At 41.6% G+C, this 22,011-nt stretch overlaps 1 protein-coding gene across 1 annotated transcript in view; it reads right to left on the bottom strand.

Annotated features, from left to right (window-relative positions):
• The window catches only part of CPS1 (carbamoyl-phosphate synthase 1), a 92,457-nt gene that overhangs the window by 58,594 nt on the left and 11,852 nt on the right, over positions 1 to 22,011 (bottom strand). The window contains exons 6-16 of the mRNA XM_021532591.3: positions 19,799 to 19,891; positions 14,322 to 14,411; positions 13,132 to 13,260; positions 12,471 to 12,577; positions 11,951 to 12,092; positions 9,678 to 9,755; positions 8,105 to 8,203; positions 7,313 to 7,408; positions 3,330 to 3,519; positions 2,132 to 2,289; positions 1,242 to 1,370 (exon numbers count right to left, since the gene is read on the bottom strand). Coding sequence (XP_021388266.2) covers positions 1,242 to 1,370; positions 2,132 to 2,289; positions 3,330 to 3,519; positions 7,313 to 7,408; positions 8,105 to 8,203; positions 9,678 to 9,755; positions 11,951 to 12,092; positions 12,471 to 12,577; positions 13,132 to 13,260; positions 14,322 to 14,411; positions 19,799 to 19,891 — 1,311 coding nt within the window. The remainder of the gene's footprint in view (positions 1 to 1,241; positions 1,371 to 2,131; positions 2,290 to 3,329; positions 3,520 to 7,312; positions 7,409 to 8,104; positions 8,204 to 9,677; positions 9,756 to 11,950; positions 12,093 to 12,470; positions 12,578 to 13,131; positions 13,261 to 14,321; positions 14,412 to 19,798; positions 19,892 to 22,011) is intronic.

Genomic DNA, 22,011 nt, shown 5'->3' with positions numbered 1-22,011 from the left:
ATTAAGCCATGATTAATGGCATGACATTTAACAAGTAGAAATGCCAGACTTCAAACTTAGGATGAAGTACCACCTGGCAGAAGTAGTAACTGGGAACAGCCCTGCAGACAGGAATCTGAGGGTGCTGATAGGCAGCAGGCTTACTTTTAAAAAAACCACCACCATGTGCTGATTAAAATTAGGTTACCCTGCTGAAAAAAAACAGGGTTTTCCTACTGAAAAAGGTCTTGATACAAACCTGTCAAACAGTTGCACTCCCAGGCTTTATGGGTGAATTTCTGCTTCCTCTAAGCAGAGCCCACAAGTGAGCCTGAGTAAGCGACATGTTCCCAGCCTCACCATGGATCTGCAAGATGGAATTCCTGCCCCCCTGCCTCCCCCACGAGTGCAAGTCCTGTCCCCTGAGCCTGCCACAGCTGACACTACCCAAGCAGAGTTTATTCAGCACTGAGCACACCAGTGCAAAGTCTGTTTGCATGACAGCAGAGGTGGGGAACACAAAAGTCATTTGCACATATAGCTCTCAGCCACATCTGCAGTATTTCATTCTAGAAATAAGTGAAAGATTAAGAGGCTCAGCAAACCAGGGAAAGACAAACCTAAGAATTCAAGAGAGCCATAGGGATGGAATTTTATTTCCTGAAATTCTGCATTTTTGACAAGGAAAAATGCTTTTGATTTGTTTTCCCCAATTATCTGTTTACTTTTCACAGCAAGTGTTTAAACAATCCCAGATTTCCTAAAGAAAAAGATCTGTCTTCATAGCCAGAGACAGCTGGTAGTTGTCAAATTATGAAGTGTCATCCTGCTAAATGAGCTTTTGACCTAGGAGAATTGCCATCTTTAGACAAAAACAGAAGAGGCCCAAGCCTCCCAGCCTTCTGTCCCTAAGACCACACTATCACTCAGCATTTCAAATGTTTCCACTTCCTTAACAGTGTTCATAATAATTTACTCTTAAAAGTATGTGAATGTAGACCAAGGTATTTCTTTTCAGACTAAAACTGCTGAAAAACTTGCTCAAATTATGTCTTGTCATGAATTTAAAAGACCTGTCATTGAGCCATTTTCATTATCTGTCAGCAGGAATGATGAAAAGAGGGCAGTTTCTAATCAGGGCAACATTTTACAGGTAAGATGAAATGTAAGGTATGTACAAATCCAGAGTCTATGACATTAGAATTAGTATTTAATAAAATCAGACGTTCATATATTCCCCAAGTTTGCAGTACCACACACACCTTTGTACCAAGGTCCAGCAAACTTTCCTTATCAGGACATATTCCAGACCCCAGACCACCAAGGGCATAGGCAGAACGGATCATGACAGGGTAGCAAATCTTTTCAGCTGCCTTCAGAGCATCTTCAACCTTAAAGGAGAGGGGAATACATTTCAGAAATAGATAGCAATTCAGATAAATAGTCTTCAACTCTGGTTACGAGGTTAACTGGAAATCCCATCAGTAAGACACTAAACTGTCTGAAGATAAAATTAAAATAATAGAAGTTCACTTTTTAATGTTCCCTTTTTCAGCCAAATAGCAGAAAACTGGAACATGCACTCAAGGAGGTGATTTCTGTCCTTAGCTGTATGTGGACTTCCTTGCTGACCTGCCATGGACAATGTCCTTACATGATATATCTTCAGAGATTTCAGCATGAAATAACCCCTCCTAAAGACATCCCAGTTTAAGACCAGTTTGATTTCCTCCAAACTGGAACAGACTTTTCCACCAAACAAAATTTTATGTTTTCATACTCCCATCCTCAAGAAAGATTTCCGTCATGCTAATTTTGGGTCTCTCCAATCCTAACTCTAAATGGCTTGTATAAGATGTAAGAAAAGTACATCTGACATGTTGTGCCTGACTTTTGTGCTGCAGCACAGGAGTCACCCCAATATAATTTACTTTTCTTGTCAATTGGCACATTAGGTTAGGTTTTTCCAGAGCTTAACTGCATTTTCACTCATTTTAAATAATGGTGACCCAGCATTTATCACCAAGGAGTGCTATACATTCTACAGCATACACAGCTGCATTCAGCTTTCACTCTACAAAATGAGAATATTTTCACTAAGTCAAATGGGCAACAGTAATAGCAATCACATCTTCCGATTTATCTGATTTACCGATTCCACTGCGAGGCTAGGAGCAATCTTTTCATTTAGCTCAGTTAGTTTAGCAGAAAAAAGCTTTCTATCCTCTGTAGCCATGATGGATTCAACTGAGGTACCCAGGACCTTCACACCATACTGCTGCAGTACTCCTTGCTTGAAGAGTTCCACTCCTGCAGAGGAAACAAAGACACAGTTCAGAGGATTGATAGTAAATGAGGAGTCACAGAATTAAAGAAGGACAGAATGGTTTGGGTTGGAAAAAACATAAAGCTCATCTCATTCCCATGGGCAAGAACACCTTCCACTATCCCAAGGGGCTCCAAACCCCATCCAGCCTGGCTTTGGACACTTCCAGGGATCCAGGGGCAGCCACAGCTTCTCTGGGCACCCTGTGCCAGGACCTCACCACCCTCACAGAGAAGAATTTAGAAAATTTAGAACAAAGAAAATATTCAAAAGATATCTGATTAGCTGACAACTTGTCTGGCCTCATCCACAACTGATTTTATTATTTTTGTCAGAACTCAAAACCATAACATGAAATTTTCCATCCTCAAATCTATGAAACCTAGAATAATACTACAGTTAACACTTGGCCATCATCTGCATCACAGAGCAGTACAGCACAGATGAATATTGGTGCAAGAAGTTATCTGGAGGTAACTTTTTCTTTTGATCTCTGCCTCAAGGTGGTCAAAATATCCCAAATCCAACTATGATAAGTAAGATTTAAGATAAAAAGCAGGACATATGAATAACTTTCAAGTACCAAACCCAGTAATTAGATGCTAAATTCACAGTTTAATTAGGAATTACTCACTCCCCCATGGTTGGTGTCTCTATCCCTCAGTAACCTGGCCAATGTGTGAGGCACGTGGGGCTTGGATGCCTGCAGAAATAAATCTGCAGAACATGTGGTAGAATCATAGAACCATCCAGCCTGGAAAAGACCTCTAAGATCCACAAGTCCAATGTTAACCTAGTAGCACTATGTACACCATTAAATCATGTCCCAGGTGCCAAAACCATGCACCTTTTGAGTACTTTAGGACTGTTTCAATGCCTGACCATCCTTTTAGTGAAGAAATTTCTCCTAATATCCAATCTAAACCTCCCCTGGTGCAACTGGAGGTTATTTCCTCTGGTCCTGTCCCTTATTACTTTACTTGTCTGGTAAAAGACGTGATTTGGCCTGCATGGCCACACTCACCACAGTTGAGAGCAGTCTGGCCACCCATGCCCAAGATTAATCCATCAGGGCGTTCTGCCTTGATGACCTCAATAACAAAATGAGGAGTGATGGGGAGGAAGTAGACAGCATCAGCCTGCTTTAAGCCAGTCTCATTGGTCTGCACTGAAGCAATATTGGGATTCATGAGGACAATTTTCACATTTTCTTCCTGAAAAAATTAAATCTGTATTAAAAATAGGAACATGTTGGGGAAAAAAGTTAACAGCAGCAAGCAGCAATAAGAGATAGGATTCATCAAGCAGTTTAACAACAGCAGAATTAAAAAAATTATGTACTGTCCTATAAAAGACTTTTGGTCTGAAGGCTGAGCCAATGCCAATTCTTTACTTACAAGCCAGTGAATCTTGATGAAATGGAGATTCCCACATGACTCAGAAATTTGATTGAAATTGTTTAACACATTTAGGAGTTATATAGGAGAGACAGGTACAAACTGCAGCATACTCATGTCTGTCTGCCTTTGGAAGTCAGATTAAAGGTGACAAAGCAAAAAAAATTAATCAAAAGCTAATCTTTTATTGCCAAGCAGTAGGTCTTTGAAGTGCTCAGATTTTTGTACAAACTAGTAATAGTAACAAAACCACTTTTTTTTTCTTTGATTTTCCATAGAAATACTTCATTGTCCTGGTATTATCAGTTTAAAGATCTCATCCCGTAATTTTTTTTTATTTGATACTGTACACATTAAAAGACAAACTCTGCCTTTCTATGCAAGATGAAGGTTAGCCAAAAATTTACACTGCTCTTTCTCTGTCACAGATGAGAAACTGAGATAGAGTGATAATAGATAATAAAGTTTATCTGCTTTCTGCTATAACAATCTTGCTGCTCTTTAGCTACAGACAGAAATGCAGTAGTTTGCTCATTAATAGCAAATTCTGAGTTAGAGCTGGGCAAGTCAATCCTCCTCACTCTTGAAATATCAGCACATAATGAGGAAACCAACCAAGTTTTGCTAAAAGTGATGAGTGTGGCCAAGTTTAAAAAAACCCCACATCAACCACATGCAGTAGACATGCAGATACAGAAAACTGTTCTACTGCTTTGTTGCAAAGGTGGACTGGAAAGTGCAAAGGCCAGGGCCTTATTTTTACAGGAGGTCATTCTAATCTCCATCAACTTCATGCAAGGCTGAAAAACTACAAACAAACATCATTTGCAAAAAATGCTAGTTATAGATGCAAGTTACATTTCCAAATGTAATTTTGAATATATATTTGTGGAAGTCATTAAAAGGTGCTAGTTATAGATGCAAATTGCATTTCCAAATGTAATTTTGAATATATATATATGGAAGTTATTAAAAGGTTAAAAAAATGATAATTCCCATTGAAAAGAGGAATAGTAACAATATTTTCAAAATATTATAAAGAAACAGACTGAAGAAAATGCTATGGAATTGTTGCTAGGATCAGTACAAAAAGGGCTATTCTCCCTCAATTCACAGTAAGCATGAAAATGCCATAGGATTTTTCTGTGTTTAAAATTTGTGATTGTCTCACTGCTTTGGGGGAACAAAAAAATAACTCACCTGGAGCAGTGGGACACTCACTCAGACCTCTCAGTGTTCAGGGGTTGGATAACATTTCCTCTCCTTTCTTTGATAACTTAAAATACTGCCTTAAAGACTGGCTGTAAATTTCTGCTGACCTTTTTTCCCTGTCAAAAGTTGGATTTTTTTGTCCACTGAAGCACACTTTCCTTGGAAATATGTGGAACAGGGGAGGGAAAGAATATATAAAATCCACATGGAAAGTATTTTGGATTTAGACAAATGATCCTTAACTGGATAGTTTTCATGGTGATGGTGAGGGAAAAGATCAAAACATTCCTCCCTAATAAATGTATTCAAAAATGCATGGCCGTTGAAACAAATGGGGGAGGGAAACATTTATTACTTTTCAACATGCTGGACTATCTGCACATCTAATCTCTTTCTTCCCTGCTTATCTGGGACAAGGTATTTTAAAGATCAACTAGCAGTGATGATGAGGACAATTAATGAGAAAATTAATGCTCTTTGTGCTGAGAGATAAATTTAATTGATATCACATCATTCTGGCCCAGTTACTTAGTATGTTGGATTTTAATCCACATGCTTTTTCCTCTTGCAATCTTTTCCTTTAACTTCTGGCTTTTTTAGTTTTTTAAAAGCATACAGAACTCTGTCATGGCCACCCACTCTGCTGGAGACATTTGTTACAACTTAATTAAAGCAATGGATTAGTAATACTCCAGGAGGGCTCAATTTCTCTTTTTGTGTAATATACACCTGTATTCAGCTGAGTTGGGATAATCCCCACAGAAAGTTATCCAGAAGATTCTCCAGGTGACCACAAGCCAGTCTGTTGATCACAGATGCTTCCAGGCCTTGCTCTTCAGGGGATTTTCTTGCCTTTGATGAGTATTTTTTTTCAGACACAAATTTAATGACTGTAGAAGTCCCATCTCCACAAGACTTTTTAGTCTTTAAAAGAAGCACCAATTTAACTGTCTAGGACTAAATATTAGTATCACCTTCTTATAATGAATCAGCATCCAGGAGCCAAGTAAGAGCAGGACCACACAGCAGAATGAATCAGAACATCAGCACTGAGAATTAATTAGCGCTGATTCATTAAAAAAAAAATCAAACAAAATGAACAAGTCTAAGGAAAAAAAATCTCTCCTATCTCCTGTTAACGGTCCATTCTCTCCCAGCATCTTTCCCTGGCAGGGCTGACCAGCCACTCCTCTCTCACATGCAGCCCTGAATGCCTCTGCCAGAGGCAAGGTCAGGAAGGACAAGCTCTGCCTCTGGACCAGCCTAGAGATCACAGCAGCTCTTCCCATGTGAAGGGGAAGGACTCTGTGGGAGGTCAGACTGAGGATATTTATCACTAAAAAAAATCCATTTACCTCCACAATCCCAAGCTGAGTTTAAAGGACAAGAGAGGGAAAAAACGAAAAAAAAAATGAAAAAAGGAGATACCTCTTTTCCAAATGGGTCATTATTGACATTCCCCAACTCTTGGATCCTCCACTCCTGGCCTGTACTTGTCTTCTCATGATGTGGTCAGTTTGAACTAGTAGCCAGCAACAGCAGTACAGTATACAAACAACACACATGCAATACAAGATGTGTTGCAACATGGGGACGAACCACAGCAGCCCAGATTATATTTAACATTACTAAAACTGGTTTTTCCATTCCTTCACTCCACGGTCAGCACAGGAACAGGATGTTTGTGGCATCAGGACAGCCTGAGAACCACTCACAACCATCACCTCACCTGAAGGCAGCTCCTACTTTTGCTCTGACTCTGTCAGGCTTTTGCAAGCTCCCTCTTCCTTCTTCACATGAGGTTAGACATGAACTTGGGGCTTGGGTAACTCTTACATTACCTGTAATAACCCCACTACAGGACATTCTACCCTTCTATACCTTCTAGCATGAACTTTTGCCCTAGTAACCTTTCTAGGACCTGTTCTGGAAACAAAACCTGACATATTTGACCTTTAAAACTCCTCCCATTTAAAAGAAATATCATTTATAAAACCTGCCTTGATGAGGTGTTCTTTTGTACAGTAGTAGCCAACTGTTCAGCTGTTATTGCTTGTCTACATTGCAGTGCGTTAACAGACCACAAAAGTTCCAGGTTTTCAGCTCAGGTACATCTGACCATATTCCTCCTCCTCCATTTCCATTCAGTTTAACAAGCCAGGAACACATCACAAATAACAAACTGCTTGAAGGCTGTGATGGAAACCCCAAGAACATCTCTCTTTGGAAGATAACTCTGAATGGTTAACTCACTCACTCAACCAGCAAGTTCACCAACAAAAATTGCTTATTTTCCCTGTGGTCATTCATCCTCACCAGCTTCCTTGCCCCAGCTGGAGGATCAGTTTGGCTGTGAGAAGGGAAAGATGAGGTTAGTATTTTCACAGTATCTCCTCACCTTCAAGGCTTTCACAGCCTGTGATCCAGAGTAATCAAATTCCCCTGCCTGACCAATGGACAGACCCCCGGATCCTAGAATGAGAACTTTGGAGACCTGCAAGTGTCAAATGGCATGAAAACAATCAGTCCCAGTGTGGTGGATGTTGAAATGAACAGAGACTGTGCAGCACTGAACAGTCTTAAATTACAAAACATGAGTTTTCAAAAGAGAAAAAGTTGCTTTCAAAATCACACCAGTTTTAAGGGTTTTAATACTTCTTAAGAGTACTTCTACTGGAATTCTCCCATATATCTCCATTTAGAGAAACGTGTGACTCATAGATAAAGCATACAATAAACATGTTAATTGTATAATGTGGTTATAGACAACAATGCCTTACTTTGGCTACCCACAAAATCCTGCTGCCTCTAAGACAGCAAAACTGTATGAAATTCAGCTCACGTTAGGAATTTCAGACTTATTTGCTAAGCAACCAAGCACCAACATTATACTGCTGGCGTGAAATCTCATGGCCAGATTATCCCAGGGCACCTCATTATACTGCTATGAGAGTATCTTTCTCAGGAGAACTGCAAAGAAAATACATGAAACATCAGAACTTTAAATTCTTTCAAAGAAAAGAGAGTTAATAACACAAGAGAGGCCAGATGACTGTGAGATAAGCAGCTGTCAGGACTTTTATAAGAGAAGCCTCCTTTGACTTCCATGTGCTATTTCATTCCATGGGTTCAGTAGGAATTAACTTGCTCCCAGCCTCACTGATAGGCATGAAAATATCTGTACACTGACCTCCACTCGAGAAGCTGTCACTCCAGCCTTGGGAAGGACCGAGGGAATGGTGGTGCCTTTCCCTCTCTTAACCAGGGAAATAAATGAATCAAATAGGAACTAGGAAAAACAAACACATGTATTTACTGCCAAAGCTGAACTAAATACATACCAAGCAAAGAAGGAAAAGCCAGGTCATTTGTGAATTCATGCAATCAGCTCTGCTCTGCTGCCTTCAGCAGGCAGATTTACACCATTTCAGAAGAGGAAATCATTATTTGAAATGTATATAACAACTTTGACATATCTGACAAAGCTGCATTGAAGAAAGTGAGGTCATAATCAGGAAGAAAACACACATCAATCATGCCTTGTGTGCTGTGTTTCTCTGTGGCTGCCAGTGCAAGGAGTGAACGTGCACCAAAAGCTAAAACACAGAGGAGCATACACTGAACTAGCTCAGGGAAGCTCTGCAATGGTGCCTAGCACAGAGCAGGGCTCTGAGCAGGGATAGCCAAACACCACTTGTGTGAAATCAGCATGCCCTTCCAGAGGAGGTCCCAGGGCAGCTGCCAGAAAAGTGCTCTGATCACTGGGATCAGGCAGCTCCAGGCAGTGGGACAGGCTTCCCACTCACCCCACAGCTGCCAGGTTCTGCCACACAGCCCCTGAGGCTGCCTGGCTGCTGGAATTGCCTGTGGAAGGAGCATGATGGCTCCTGCAAGCCTACCAGGATAGGCTCTGTGTTATCAAACCATCCCAGCACTGGGAGTGCACAGACTTGGAGAAGACACACAGCTGAGATTTTTGAGTTCTCTAATATACACTAGTCAATCAGATCTCTATGAAAGTTCCTGATATCAAGAGATTTATTTTCAGATTTAATCAACATCATCAAATTAAGATTAATGTAAGCATTTCTAGGTATTCTTCCATCTTTGTCTCTCAGGAAATGCTAAATAGTTTATTTATGTTCAGACATGCTTCCTCTGCCTTCCACATCCCCTGATGCTGCTTAGTCATATTCTGTGACTATGCAACCAGTTGTTACAAAATTTGTGTGAAGTCACAGATGGGGGATTAAAATTTCATTTTGCTTAGGAGAACCAGAGTGAGGAAGTATGAATCCATTTACATAACTCTACAGTAATTATAAAATTTGAAAGTGGAACTAAAGTATATTAGAAAGTTAATGATTTTATTACAAAGCATCTGGCTAGTATTTTTTGCTGTTAAGGTAAAATGCTATTGCTTTTTCAGCCTCTTTTGCAAGAGATTTCAGCCTGATCCTGCAAAGGCTTAAGCACTTTAGTAACTTCCAACACAGCTAATCCCACCAGGACTGAATACATACACATCATATGAATGGAATCACTGATCCAAAGCACTAAGAAGTCAATAGACCTCTTGCTGCTGATTGTAATTAGCTCCAGATCAAGCTAAGCAGACACAAGCCTATGCATGACTGGGCTCTTTGCTAGGAACCTGACACTTCCAGACCCAAGGTTTAAGACCACCACCAACTGGTACACCAGCTGATAAACATTTGCACTCACAAAGACAGAAAGCAAGCCCAGATCAGCTCACACATTACCTCTGTGTCCCTGGGCCCAGGATTTGCATCTGGATAGAACTGCGCCGTGAAAATCGATTTGGTCTCATGCATAATTCCCTGCAGGAATAAAATGGACTATCTTAGACACCTCCTGACAAGCAAGTGAACAGAAAGCCACACCTTATCCCTGTAAGCACTGAAGGCCAAAGGACAGAAGTGGTTCTAGGGGCTGTCAAATTGACACCCATTTCATTCCCAGTCTCTTGCTCTGCTGTTAGCCCTGCAGGGGCTGTGCAACCCTCAGCTGTCCATGGACTGGGGGGCTCAGTGGAGACAGAGCTTCCACTGCAACACCAAACACTGATAAGCTGTGAGCATCTGACAGAGCAGGTACACGGGGCAGAGAAGAAAAATATACCTGGCAAGAAAGGATCACCTGGGACAAGGATGTTATGGAATGAATGGTTTAACCATTCCAAGCTGATTGGTTCTGTCATAGGAAAAATGGATTTTGGTCACACTCTTGATTTCCATAATCCACTTTAAATGCTGACTGAGGGCCTTGATCTCTGCCCTGGCTTGGGCAGAGTAATGAAGGGGACCACTGCTGTGGACAAACAACACCTATGGAGCATCTAAATTGAGTTTAGAAACACTGTTGTAGTTTCAGTTGGAGCCAGAAAGAAATTATTTCTCATCTGGCCTCATAGCACCAAGAAGCATGACCCACTGGGAGACCACCCTGTAGGTGCCATTGCTCAGGTCCCCAATTCCAGACAGGAGTAAAGAAGTTCCTCAAGAGGAAATTCAGGGAAAAGCAGCTCTGATACAACCTGCTTCCCTTAGGAATGGACAAAGGAGCCCAAACAGTCTCATGTAGAGCCACAGTGCCATCCAGAGCCTTAGGGTGGTATGCCAGCATAGGAGAGGGATGAGAGATGAGCTACTGACCTCAACATCATGCTATGAGTTTCTGCTCTCAGAGTAAAGAATTCCATCAGTCTGTCACATTTTCCTTGAATGCTCACGCTCCTTGTAGTTACACAAACGTTCATAAAAACTTTTTTAAATGAAAGAATGTAAAAAAAATAAAAAACTTTTAAAAATGGTTACTCTATGCCTTGTTAGAGTGTGGAAATCTGTGCTGGCCCTGTCCAGCTGTGATAGTCAGTCACAAGAAATGCTTTTTCTTTTTCAAGCAGAGGAATGCAACAGACTGCACATAACAGCCCTGACCCTGTTTTTGCATGCTAAACCAACACAGTCCTTGTCCCTCTCCATCTATGAAGTTTAGGAGACTGTTGCTGCTTTGGGGCTCACAGAAATGTTTTTTTAGCTCACATGAAAGAATGACATTCTACTAGATCCAGGAGACTCATGTCCAGCCTTATCACCTTTGTCTCCCAATTCCAGCTAAAGCAAACATGAAAGGCCTGGGAATGAATGGGTTTAGTTTGTCAACAGTGAAAATAAACTAATTTCAAAAACTGATGAGCTGTAAATTCTTGTGTATCAATGTTTTGTTTGGTAAAACATGTCCATGTTTAGATACCTTTCTGTGTTTAGATATCCTTCTGTAAGGATAAAGAAAACAGCAAATGACAAACCAAACTTATTCCAAAATCATCAGATGGATAGCTCAGAGCAGCACTGTTCAATCTGCCAGACTTGATATTGGGCATTCATACAAAACAAGAGGAGGCATATTTCCATTAGGGAAACTGCTTTTGAAAATACCTTCTTTTCATTTATTTCCTGATAATTAACAGGATTTTACTAACTTTCACAACACTGGGCATGATGGAAAAGATTTGATGTGGACAATTACAAGCCTGAGATCTCAAACATGGATGCCACTTGACACTGGACTTCATTTTGGATCATGTAAACTATTCTCTATGGGCAGCCCCTCTTCCTCATGCCTTTAGCCATTGGAATTATATTTACAATAACAGATCAAATTGGATAGCAATGATATCCCTTTTCTGTGCTGGGCAATGCAGGAACAACACAACAAACTGGTGATACGGGCTTGCACTGCTGTGGCACAAACCCTAAGAGAATGGTAGCCAAGTGAGCAACACCAGCAGTAGGGAAATAATGGAAATTAATAAGGCTTCTGTCCAGGGAAAGGATAAAATCACTGTTGTAATCCAGGGCAGTGGGGCTGGTACAGTGGTTATAAAGCAGGGTTCCAAGTACAGTAGATGATGAAATCAACAAATTTAGCCTTGATAACGTGAGAGCAGGCTTACAGGTGGTGAAATAAAGCTCACAGGAGGTGAAATAGAGGCTTCTCTGTCAAAGCTCACCTCATTAGTTTGGTCGTTGGCGTTCACAAAGAGAGGCTTCCAGCCGGGAGGGAGGGTGGAGCCATCGATGGCATAGCCATGGTTCTGGGCAGTGATGACAGCCTGTCCACTCACTGCATTCAGGACAGGCTGGTTCTGGCCTCTGGAAGGAAGAGGGATCAGAGGACAGAAGTGACAAATGTGTTCGAGTGCCACAATTAGGAGGAACTGATAACTCTGGGGCTATACATAACAGTTCAATAGCAGCAGTAAAATACTGGCAGCGAATCTCAAAAAGATAAATCCTAAGAGAAACTTTGCTGTTCTTCAGCTTGATAGGGATAAATTACTTTCAAAAACCACTCCAAAAAGTAGAGCATGACACAGCAGTTTAAATGGAAGGCAAGGAGAATGGCTGGGATGAAGGAGCAATGTTACTGAGATGCCAGCTGCTCCTAAGGCAGCTCAGCAGCAGAGCACTGCTGTTCCACAGCCCTTTCCAATGCTGAGCTGCTCTGCCTGGGAAGAAGAGCTGCCCCACCTGTTGGCCATCTGCATCTTGTAGGAAGTGGCTCCAGCTGCTATTCCAGTGATTAGATGCCCCATGCTAATTCCAAACAGGGGCTCTGGGCGATTGCTCTCCAGGACCTAAAATGAAAAGGTTTTCAACAGATATTGGAGTGTCTCTGCCCAGTAATTCCAGCATAAACCATGCCAGTTCCCTCACAGACTTGGGAAAAAGCTCAGTGCCAGAGTGCCAACAGCCTATGAAGGGAAGTTTCCTCCTTCCCTCTGGTTCAGAGAGAAGCCTCAGAGCACAGCTTGGTGTCAGACTACTGGCAGGGAATAAGCAATGGCACTGCATTACAGCCATTTAGTGCCTGACATTATCCCAAGTGGGAGCTCTTAAACCAGTGCTGTTCTTTCCTACAGAGGACCTGAAAGAGCACAGGGTGCTTCAAGGCTTTGGTATGGCAATTGTGATCACCATGTTTGCCATGTGTTGTTCCCCAAAGTCTATAAAGCCTGGTAGTAACTATTGGGCTGGAGACAAATCCCACCAGACCAACATGAGGAATATTCCAGGCAGCTGAAATGTCTGAACATTTGGCCCATAACAGGTTAGTACAATCAACTGCTACTTCAAGCACTTGAAAAGAAGGCAAATCGAAAAGTATAATAGTATAGGCATTGCACTGTACCTTTCTGACATTCTGAATCACTTCCTGGGCCTTCATGGGATCCCCTGGACCTCCAGAAATTATGAGTCCATCATAATCCATGCCAGTGAAATCATGGTCCCATGGAACCAAGTGCACTTCAGCACCTCGCTAAAAAAAAAAAAAAAAAAAAAAAAAAAAAAAAAAAAGTAAGAAATGAAGGAAAGAAGGAAACAAATTAATTTTTGTAAGGAGGTTCTTCCTATGCTCTCATGTCCCAGAGCCTGAGGTTGTATTTCGGTGATCAGTTATCTCCTTTGCCCATGATCAGCTTCTCTCCACAGTCTGACCATATTACTTTCACAAAATTGGAATACTTGACCCCTGTGAGCCACCTTGGTGTTTGTCAAGTTACTCTGAAATTCACTGACGAGATCAAAACTTACTAATGGAAAGCAAAATAAGTGTGTATGTGCACATGTAACATATGTTCACTTTTACACAGTGCATTCATCTGACTGCTATGACATGCCAGTAGTAGTCCTACACATCAAAACTGAGACAAATATCCACACTAAAAAATGGAATCAGGGAAATCCTGTGCGTCTAGAGAATATGAGGACATTGCCTTCCATCCTCCTGTGTTCTTAAAGAAGCAAGAACTGCTACATCACTGTACTAAAAACAGGAAAAGCTTTTCATAGAATTCTAGAATCAAAGAATAACTTGGGATGCATGAGCCTCATAAGGCCATCAGGTCCAATCCTTGCACAAAGCAGGGGTAATTTCCACATTAAGGCAGGTTGCTGAGGGCCTGAGGAAGCTGTGTTTTTAATATCTTCAATGAAGAACATTCCACAATTACTTTGGGCCTGTTTCAACCATTCACCATCATTGCATTTATCCCCCTCCCATTTATTTATTTTTAATAATGTTGGCTTCACCTTCCGTCACTGTTCTTTAGAGAGTTTTTCCTTATTTTTTAAAAACTCATCTTCTGGGGTTCTTCCCATGGCTGAGAGGCTGTTGTACAGGTCCTCTTCCTCAATACACTGTACCAAGTGCAAAAAACACCTCCCAGTGCATAAAAATCATCCTAAAAATTTTGCCTCACTTCAGGATGGCAACTACCTTTAAAATGTATGTGTCCAGGTGGAAGAAAGGCTTGTGAGTACAGGTGAGGCTCTTGCCAAAGCAAAACAAGTGACAAGGGACATCAAGCACTGACCTACCTTTACTAGCAGACGGATAACGTTGTGCTTCAACCCACAGTCAACAGCTACAACTTTAATTGGATTCCCTCTGCCATAAATCTTGACTTCCTATAAAAATACAGACCATGCTGTAAATGACAGATCACACGCTGTCCCCAAAACACAGATAGGATGGACAGCAGAATAACTTTTCACCAAATGCAGCAACTGGTGCTTAACAATCAGTGTATGTGGAAACCTCCAGGAATACTGCAGACAAAAGTGCTTCCTTCACCTTTCTGTGAAAGCAGAAATTATAATACTGCTTTATACACTGTTGATTATAGTGATACCTTAGGTTTCAAGCTTTCCTGTTCTGTTTTGGTGTGCAGCTTTTAGCTTTATGTTAAGTGTTACTAGGATCTTTTCAGAGGGTGGTGAAGACAAAACAATCCTAGTCTAGCTGGAGAGTCAAGGACAATCTCTTCAAACTTCAGGCCCAAAGCATAAACAACGTGAAAAGAGGAGAGTGAGAAAGCAAGCAAGGAGGATGAAATCTCATCATTTTAAGCTATTAATTGGACAGTTAAGTCCTATATGCAAATGGTCTAAAACTTATAAAAAAATGTGTGAGATCTTGTGACCAAACCCTCTTTTGCTTCCATCTTGGAGCATCTTGGAATGTGCCAGGGTGTGACCTTTGAAGGCACTTCAATAAATAGCCACCTCTTAACTATGTCTAGCCTCTGTTCCACCTCCTTAAGGCATCAACAGCAGTAATGCAATTCCTAAGCAATCACTCATTTCCATAGCTCATGACAAGCTTTTTTCCTGTGTGTCACCTCATTAGCAGTGAAGCAAAAAGCCAGTTCTCACAGATCATTGGAGCCCAAGAGAAACGGGAGATTCCCAGCAAGAGACTTTCAGCTAAAGTGCAGCCATCCTGCTGATGCCAGTGGAGCTGGCAGATCCATCTAAAAAGCTACAGATCCATCACATGAAATACCACGCCAGCCCTCCAGTCCCAGTCAGAGCAAAGCACAGCACAGCTGGGGACAGCCTGAGAGTGACCTTCTGTGCATGATGGCACCAGGCCAGGCCTGTCACCAAGCATGGCTTCTGTTTGTAAGGACCTGGCAGTTTTATCTCACAACTCCTCTTCCAGATACAAAATAAATTGTCACCAGTCCCAAATCTGGACCATCATGCTTTGTACACCCAGTTATCTACTGGTCACAGCCAGAATGGGAGAAAGTGAAGTCAAACCCTTGTATGTTATATGGCCTTGGCACTGTGCCATTGCAGACTCGCTGTCAGACACCTCTAGCACTAATGTAAAGTTATTTATGGACATCATCTTTCTGAAGCTTGCTAAATTATTTTACTTGCTACATGACTGGAGGTAGCAGTTATTGATGTTATTCATCAATAAGCACATAAGGCTGCCGTCTTCCTCCTAAAAACAAACTCTGCTTATCTTCAGTTACACTCAGCTACTGAAAGCTGATATTGACAAATGTATTTTGCCCAAAGTGGCTTTTCTCTTGGGTGTCATAGAAGAAACAAGTTTTGGGTTTTTTTGGGGTTTTTTGGGGGTTTTCTGGGTTTTTTTTTTCTCTTTTACACCAAGTAATTAGCTTTTAATCAGCTTCCCTGGCATCTGTACTTCACATCTGGACCTCCTTATGAAAAGAGACTAAAATCCATGTCCAATATGGGCTGGTGCAGGGTGGCAAAATTAATTTTTCAAAAGGAGAAATATGGCCAGCCAGAAGGAAAGACATCCCCTCAGCAGATAATTCAAGATTAAGTTTGTTAGCAGAATATTGCAACTCCTCCCTGTATGTTACCCTAACTCAGCTCTTGTTTGAACTTTTATCTTTGGAGAGATTGAAATGCAGAGGTTTCTCAGGATTCAGCTTTTATATTTTTCAGATCCTGTACTGCTTTAGTGTATAACTCTAAAACTCCATAGCCTGTCAGCTACTGTTCTCCTGTTTTATTCAGACAAAACAATTCCTCTCTAGACCTATATCTCAAGAACACCTTACTTCCTCAGGTCCTGAGAAGTATAAATAAAAGTGAGTTGTGGGGGAGCAAACTGGGGGTAAATTACTTCATTACCTGAAGCTGTAATTGGAGGATTAACCCCTGATATGTAAATGGACCAAACTTTTATCTGTATGAAAAACTCAGGACCACAAGGCTTCAAGCTGCCACACATGAATCCCAAATCCCTCCTCCACCCCTGAGGATGTGACTTGGCCTGAGACAGCAATGTTAACACAGAATGGAGATTTTTGTATGGGAACACACCTTGTAGTTCACATTACATAAGCAGATGGCAAAGTATCCTACAATCCTTTTTCAGAATGAGTAGAACCATACTGAACCTGGGTCTTGTTAGATCACTTCAGGCTTCTGATAAGCAGCCATGCCTGGCAACATCAATGGTATCTTCCCAATTACTGATACACAAGTGGATTCAGGTTCAAACAGTCCACAGAGGAATTGTATCACTCCACAGGGATTTTATGGGTCCTCTACACACTGTCCTTCAAGCTTCTGGGTAGTGAGTTTCAAAAATCCCAAGAACATTAAGGTGTTCATTTCTCACAGAAACTAGTTTAGTGTCCTGTATCAGAGACCCCTAAGAAAAGCTCACTGTCCTTTTCAAAAGGGGCTTTTGAAGATCCCTCAATTTCTCACAGTATCCATACATTCAAGGAGGTCTTTACTTCATAATATTATGCTATTTTTTAAAGGTTCTCTTTAGCTATTCTCATAACCAGAGGAAGTTGTGGGGCAACACTACTTCAAGGTACTTTAAAACCTTACTTTTAAAACTCTTCCCACTCAAATTAATTAGCTGTGATTTGTTACAACACTTCCTTCAGCAGCAAGCCTGATTTTAGATGTTGCTGTCTCCACAACCCACTTGTCACACTCCGTCCTGCAGAGACCTGACCTGTCCCCTGCATCTGGCCAAGAGTGCGTCCAGACAGAAACTAGACTGGGAGCTTGATCAGAGAATGGTTAAAATACATTCCTTCTAAAGCCAGAGGATTTCCCTTACCTGTTCACAGCACAGTCCATAAAAAACTGTCCCAGTCTGAAAGGATTACGTGAGAGGGCTGCAAACCAGTGGTTAGGGAGAGTAAAATGTCCTGGTGGTACTAGTGCTGAGAACAAAAACACTGTGTGGACCTGCATGTGTGGAGAGATGTGACCTCCGTGCTTGGACTGGTTACCTATCTCTCATCTGTTCTGCAGCCCTGACAATCATATGCACCAAAAAATACTCCAACAAGAGTGCTTGCAGAATACTGACAGTTTTCCACACTCCCTGCCCTGGACAGGCAATGTTAGCAAACACAGTCTATATCAGTAGCATTTAATCAAGGTGGCAGGGGGTGGGTAGGCTTTAATAAGAAAATCAATCACTCCTAGTGTACAATAGATAAGCAGACTCTGGATCATACTGTATGGTGATTTACATGAAAATCACCATTTGGCAACAGATGGATTATCATGTCCAGTAATTACCAACATTAAACATCTTACCTCATTTACAGCTTTATATGTGATGTTGTTTTTTAAGCCTATAAAATAAAGTTATAAACATAACAAGACCACCAAAGTACTTTTAATCTTATTGTATCTCCCTTTAAGAAGCTCTTTTCAGCATCTTGACAGTAATTCTGTCTTAGTAATTGCAGAGTTTAGCATCAGCAATCTTACCTGTTTCTGAGATACTGACATGAAATGGCTCCACCTGCACCTTGCAATCCTAAATCACAACCCAGGTAAGCAATTGCCATCCTTCTGTGTAGCAGCAAGGCCCTGACTCAAAATACAGTGGAGGTGTTGGCATGAGCTGGGGAGATCCCCCACGGTGAGATTTGCAAGGGAGCCTTTGTATTGCAATGGCATCACAGGATACCAGTTACTACTGTAAACCCAGGCCTGGATGGAGAGTGCTTCAAACTCCCCCTTGATTGCTGACCATTCTGTTCAGGATGCTTTTCCCACACACCATGAACACACTAGCTTGTGTGCAGAACAGTACACAAGCAACTCTTTGCAGAGCTCTTCCAGAGCTTCACTGATCTTGAAGGAACTGCAAACACCATAATGAGCATGGAATTTGCAAAAGGGACTCATACATACACTCAGTTCTCACTTCTTCATGGGACTGAGCATCCAGGGCACTCCATATCTCCCAGTTAAATCTCCAAAGGGGCCACAGTTTAAGACATTGGGACTTACTTGGTACAAGAATGATTACTGTTTTTAGTACGGGCCTGGTTTTTTGCATCCCTGTCACAGCATATGTCACAGATGAGACAGCCATGATACACAGAGGATCATCACACAATTTCAGGAGGATTTAAGCATTTGCCCACACACAGTAACACCTCACCACATCAGAAGGCTTCAGGCACCTGCCCATACAGAGCAACATCAGGGCACTTAAGAAGGCTGCAAGGTTCTGCCCTTCTTGCTCTTCAGCCCAGCCTTTTATCCCCTGATGTTGCTGCAGTGCCCCTGTGTGCCCTCTGTGCCCTTTGGAGGTTGCTCAGTGCCCCTGGGCACTCCCTGGCTCATTGCTGTCAGTGCTGCTCACCTGCTGCTCACAGCTGAGCCCACTGGGGATGAGGCTGGGCTGCAGCCCCATCCCAATCCCACACACCGAGTGCCACAGCCCAGCCCCATCCCAATCCCAATCCCACACACCGAGTGCCACAGCCCAGCCCCATCCCAATCCCAATCCCACACACCGAGTGCCACAGCCCAGCCCCATCCCAATCCCACACACCGAGTGCCACAGCCCAGCCCCATCCCAATCCCAATCCCACACACCGAGTGTCACAGCCCGGTCCCATCCCAATCACCACAAACTGAGTGCCTACACATCCCCATGATTTCTAGTATTATTCTCATCTTGTAGTTGAACACAGTTTGCATGCCTAGCTAACAAAGTAAAAACGTCACTGCAATCTATCCATATCTATGGGTACAGCACCTAATTCCAGTAATATTAGATGCAGGGGATTCCTAATGTGGTCCGGTTTTGACATCTAGAAAACTCTTCTGTAATCACCCCAACAAAATTAGGCCTGAACACAGATTATCAAATTGTATTGTGATGTTTCCTAATTTTTTTTTTAAGGAAAGTAAACATACTTTTTATTAATTTTTTTTGTTTGAAAAAATCCACCATATACCAGGACTAACTGTATCCCAAATATATCTCTGTCTTTATAACACACAATCCTCTGATCAGAGTGTGGTTCAGACCACATTCAGCTCAACACAAACCATTTTTTATCTCTAACACTGCACCTAAGGAGCCACAAGGATATTGAGAAAACAATCCATCAAAGGTCTAGAAAAGTGTATGTTTTAAAAAACATCTCCAAATTGTTTGTTTAGAAAAACTGGTTGATCCCCAGAGCAAATGAGAAGTTACTATCTCAAATGTACAGCCCTAATACTGTGGAAGAACTTCTCACCTTTGTTGAAACTTCTGCAATTAAGTTTTGCTTATTTGGGTCTACAAACTCCACAGGTTGACCTTCAAACTCAATCTTCCCAAGTACTGTACCCTGTGGAAATGCACCAGAAAAAAAACAAAGCATAAGCAAAGAAGAAGCTGTGAACACTGGGACGAGGTGTTGACAGGCCCAACAACCAGAGCAGATGTTTAAATATGGGGGTTTTGGCAGCTTATAACCATTTTTAGCATTTTCAGAAGTTTATGAGCCTTCCTCAGTATAAAAAAAAATCTGTTTAAACCCCTTCCTTCAGGGGAAAGACATTAGCAGCAGTAATACTTGTTAATAGGCAGTCTGGCAAGCTGTGTTGTGACATGAAATTGAGTTGTCTTCCAAGAAGATCAGAATTCAGATCCCCACACAACTGTCATGTAGATCTGGGAGTAATCCATAAAGCAGTTTGAAGATTTTTTTGGTTTTGGAAACCCACTGTGAGGTTTTCAGCTGCCTCCTGTAGATAGCTACAAGGCAGCAGAACTGGTGTAAGGCAAAGCTATGTAGGAGGCAGGTCAGCCCAGCTGTTTTCTGAATTAGCTATTAAAAATAAAAGTCACCTCTAGCAAGCCCTACTCTGTGTTGCTGTTACCCCCTGGCTGAAGCTAGGACATTCTTGTTCTGCCAGCAGCATATCCTCCTTCTCACTGAAGTTCTCAGTGGAAAAAGAACCTGCTTTGGTTTTGCCCCACTCCTGAAGTAAGTGGGATTAATCTAGGGTTAACCTCTCTTCTCAACATGGGAACAGGGTGTGCATTACAGAACTTTTCAAGGATGGAAGGGGAAAGTAAAACAGAGGAATCAATGTTTTGTGGTAAGTTTATCACATCCCACTTTCATGATCAAACATATTAAACTCAGCTTGCTCTCTGGATATTACACCAGTATTCACACTGGGATTGCTCCTCGGATTTAGTGATTCTCCTTTGAGATACTTCCCTGGCTTGCCATACCTGAAGCATCCTTGCCATTTCTCTAGGGCAAGCAATAGCCAATATCTTGCATTGCCATGCACACTAATAAGGACAAGCTTTAAGGACAGAGTTTTGCCCCTAACAGTGGCTGATATCATATGTCTTCTTTCTTACATCAAAAGCTGCTCCAAGCTGCTTTACGTGAAGCAGAAGAAAATAATAATCTTCAACAAGTCCTGTTCTTGGAAATGAGGGTCCCGAGTGATGCTTGAGAGCCATGGTTCTGAGTCCACCATGCAGTGAGTTCCATAAATGCTGATGACAAAGCTCCTTGTTCTCAGCTAAATGGTACCCTGCATTTACTTTCAGTACAGTGTAACCAGGCATTGCTTATTTCTGCATTTATCATAAGGAGGCCCTGTTCTCACCCCCAGTTTTTACAGAGACAGGGAGTGAAATACTGAGTAAATTTTTTTCAACCTGAGAAAAATGGGTAAAGAGACGAGATTATGCACTTTAAGAGCCATACAGCAATACCACTCAAAGTCATGGTATAATGGGATGCACTACCATACAGTGCTAAGTTACAGGACAAACACTGAAAGTATTAACTTTGGATAAAAGAAATGGTGATCTATTATGTCTTAAAGCAGAAACTATACTGCCATTTTCTGTTGTATTAAATTGTACTTGTATGCTATCTGTAAGAGCAGGACAATGCCAAATCTTCCTACAATAATTCATTTCTACAAATATTCCTCCATTCAAGCTGAGCCATTCCTGTTTTGTTCTGTGGAATGAAAGGGGGCATAGGGCTGGGCTGCAGACTGAAAACTGATCACCTAAAGAAAAGAGCAGCTTCAAATAATCCATTAGAAAATAAGAGCCTCCAAGGCAAATTTACATTCAGACTGGCTTTGATCACCATTTCAGCCAGTGTGAAGTGTACCTTCACATTAACCTTCACTGCATAACATAATTCTAACTCATGACCTTCAATTGTCAGCTCTTGAGAAAACAGAGAAAAGTAATGACTACTGAAAATAATAGCAGGCTTCAGCCAAAGAAAACCAGGTTAGGAGTACATCTTGGATGACTGTAGGCAGTCCTCTGTCTCAAAGGAGCAGGACAATTTCCACTGACCAAAGGTGCCACTGTCTGTGAACAAATATCCACAGTATCTCACAGATTTGATGCTCTCTTTGACTGTTTCTGAGTTAAGATGTGTTTGATATTATCACCTGTTGTTCTGACACTACCTGA

The sequence above is a fragment of the Lonchura striata genome, chromosome 8 (assembly GCF_046129695.1).
Source record: "Lonchura striata isolate bLonStr1 chromosome 8, bLonStr1.mat, whole genome shotgun sequence".
Classification (NCBI taxonomy): domain Eukaryota; kingdom Metazoa; phylum Chordata; class Aves; order Passeriformes; family Estrildidae; genus Lonchura; species Lonchura striata.
This window is presented reverse-complemented; position numbering and strand designations above follow the sequence as displayed.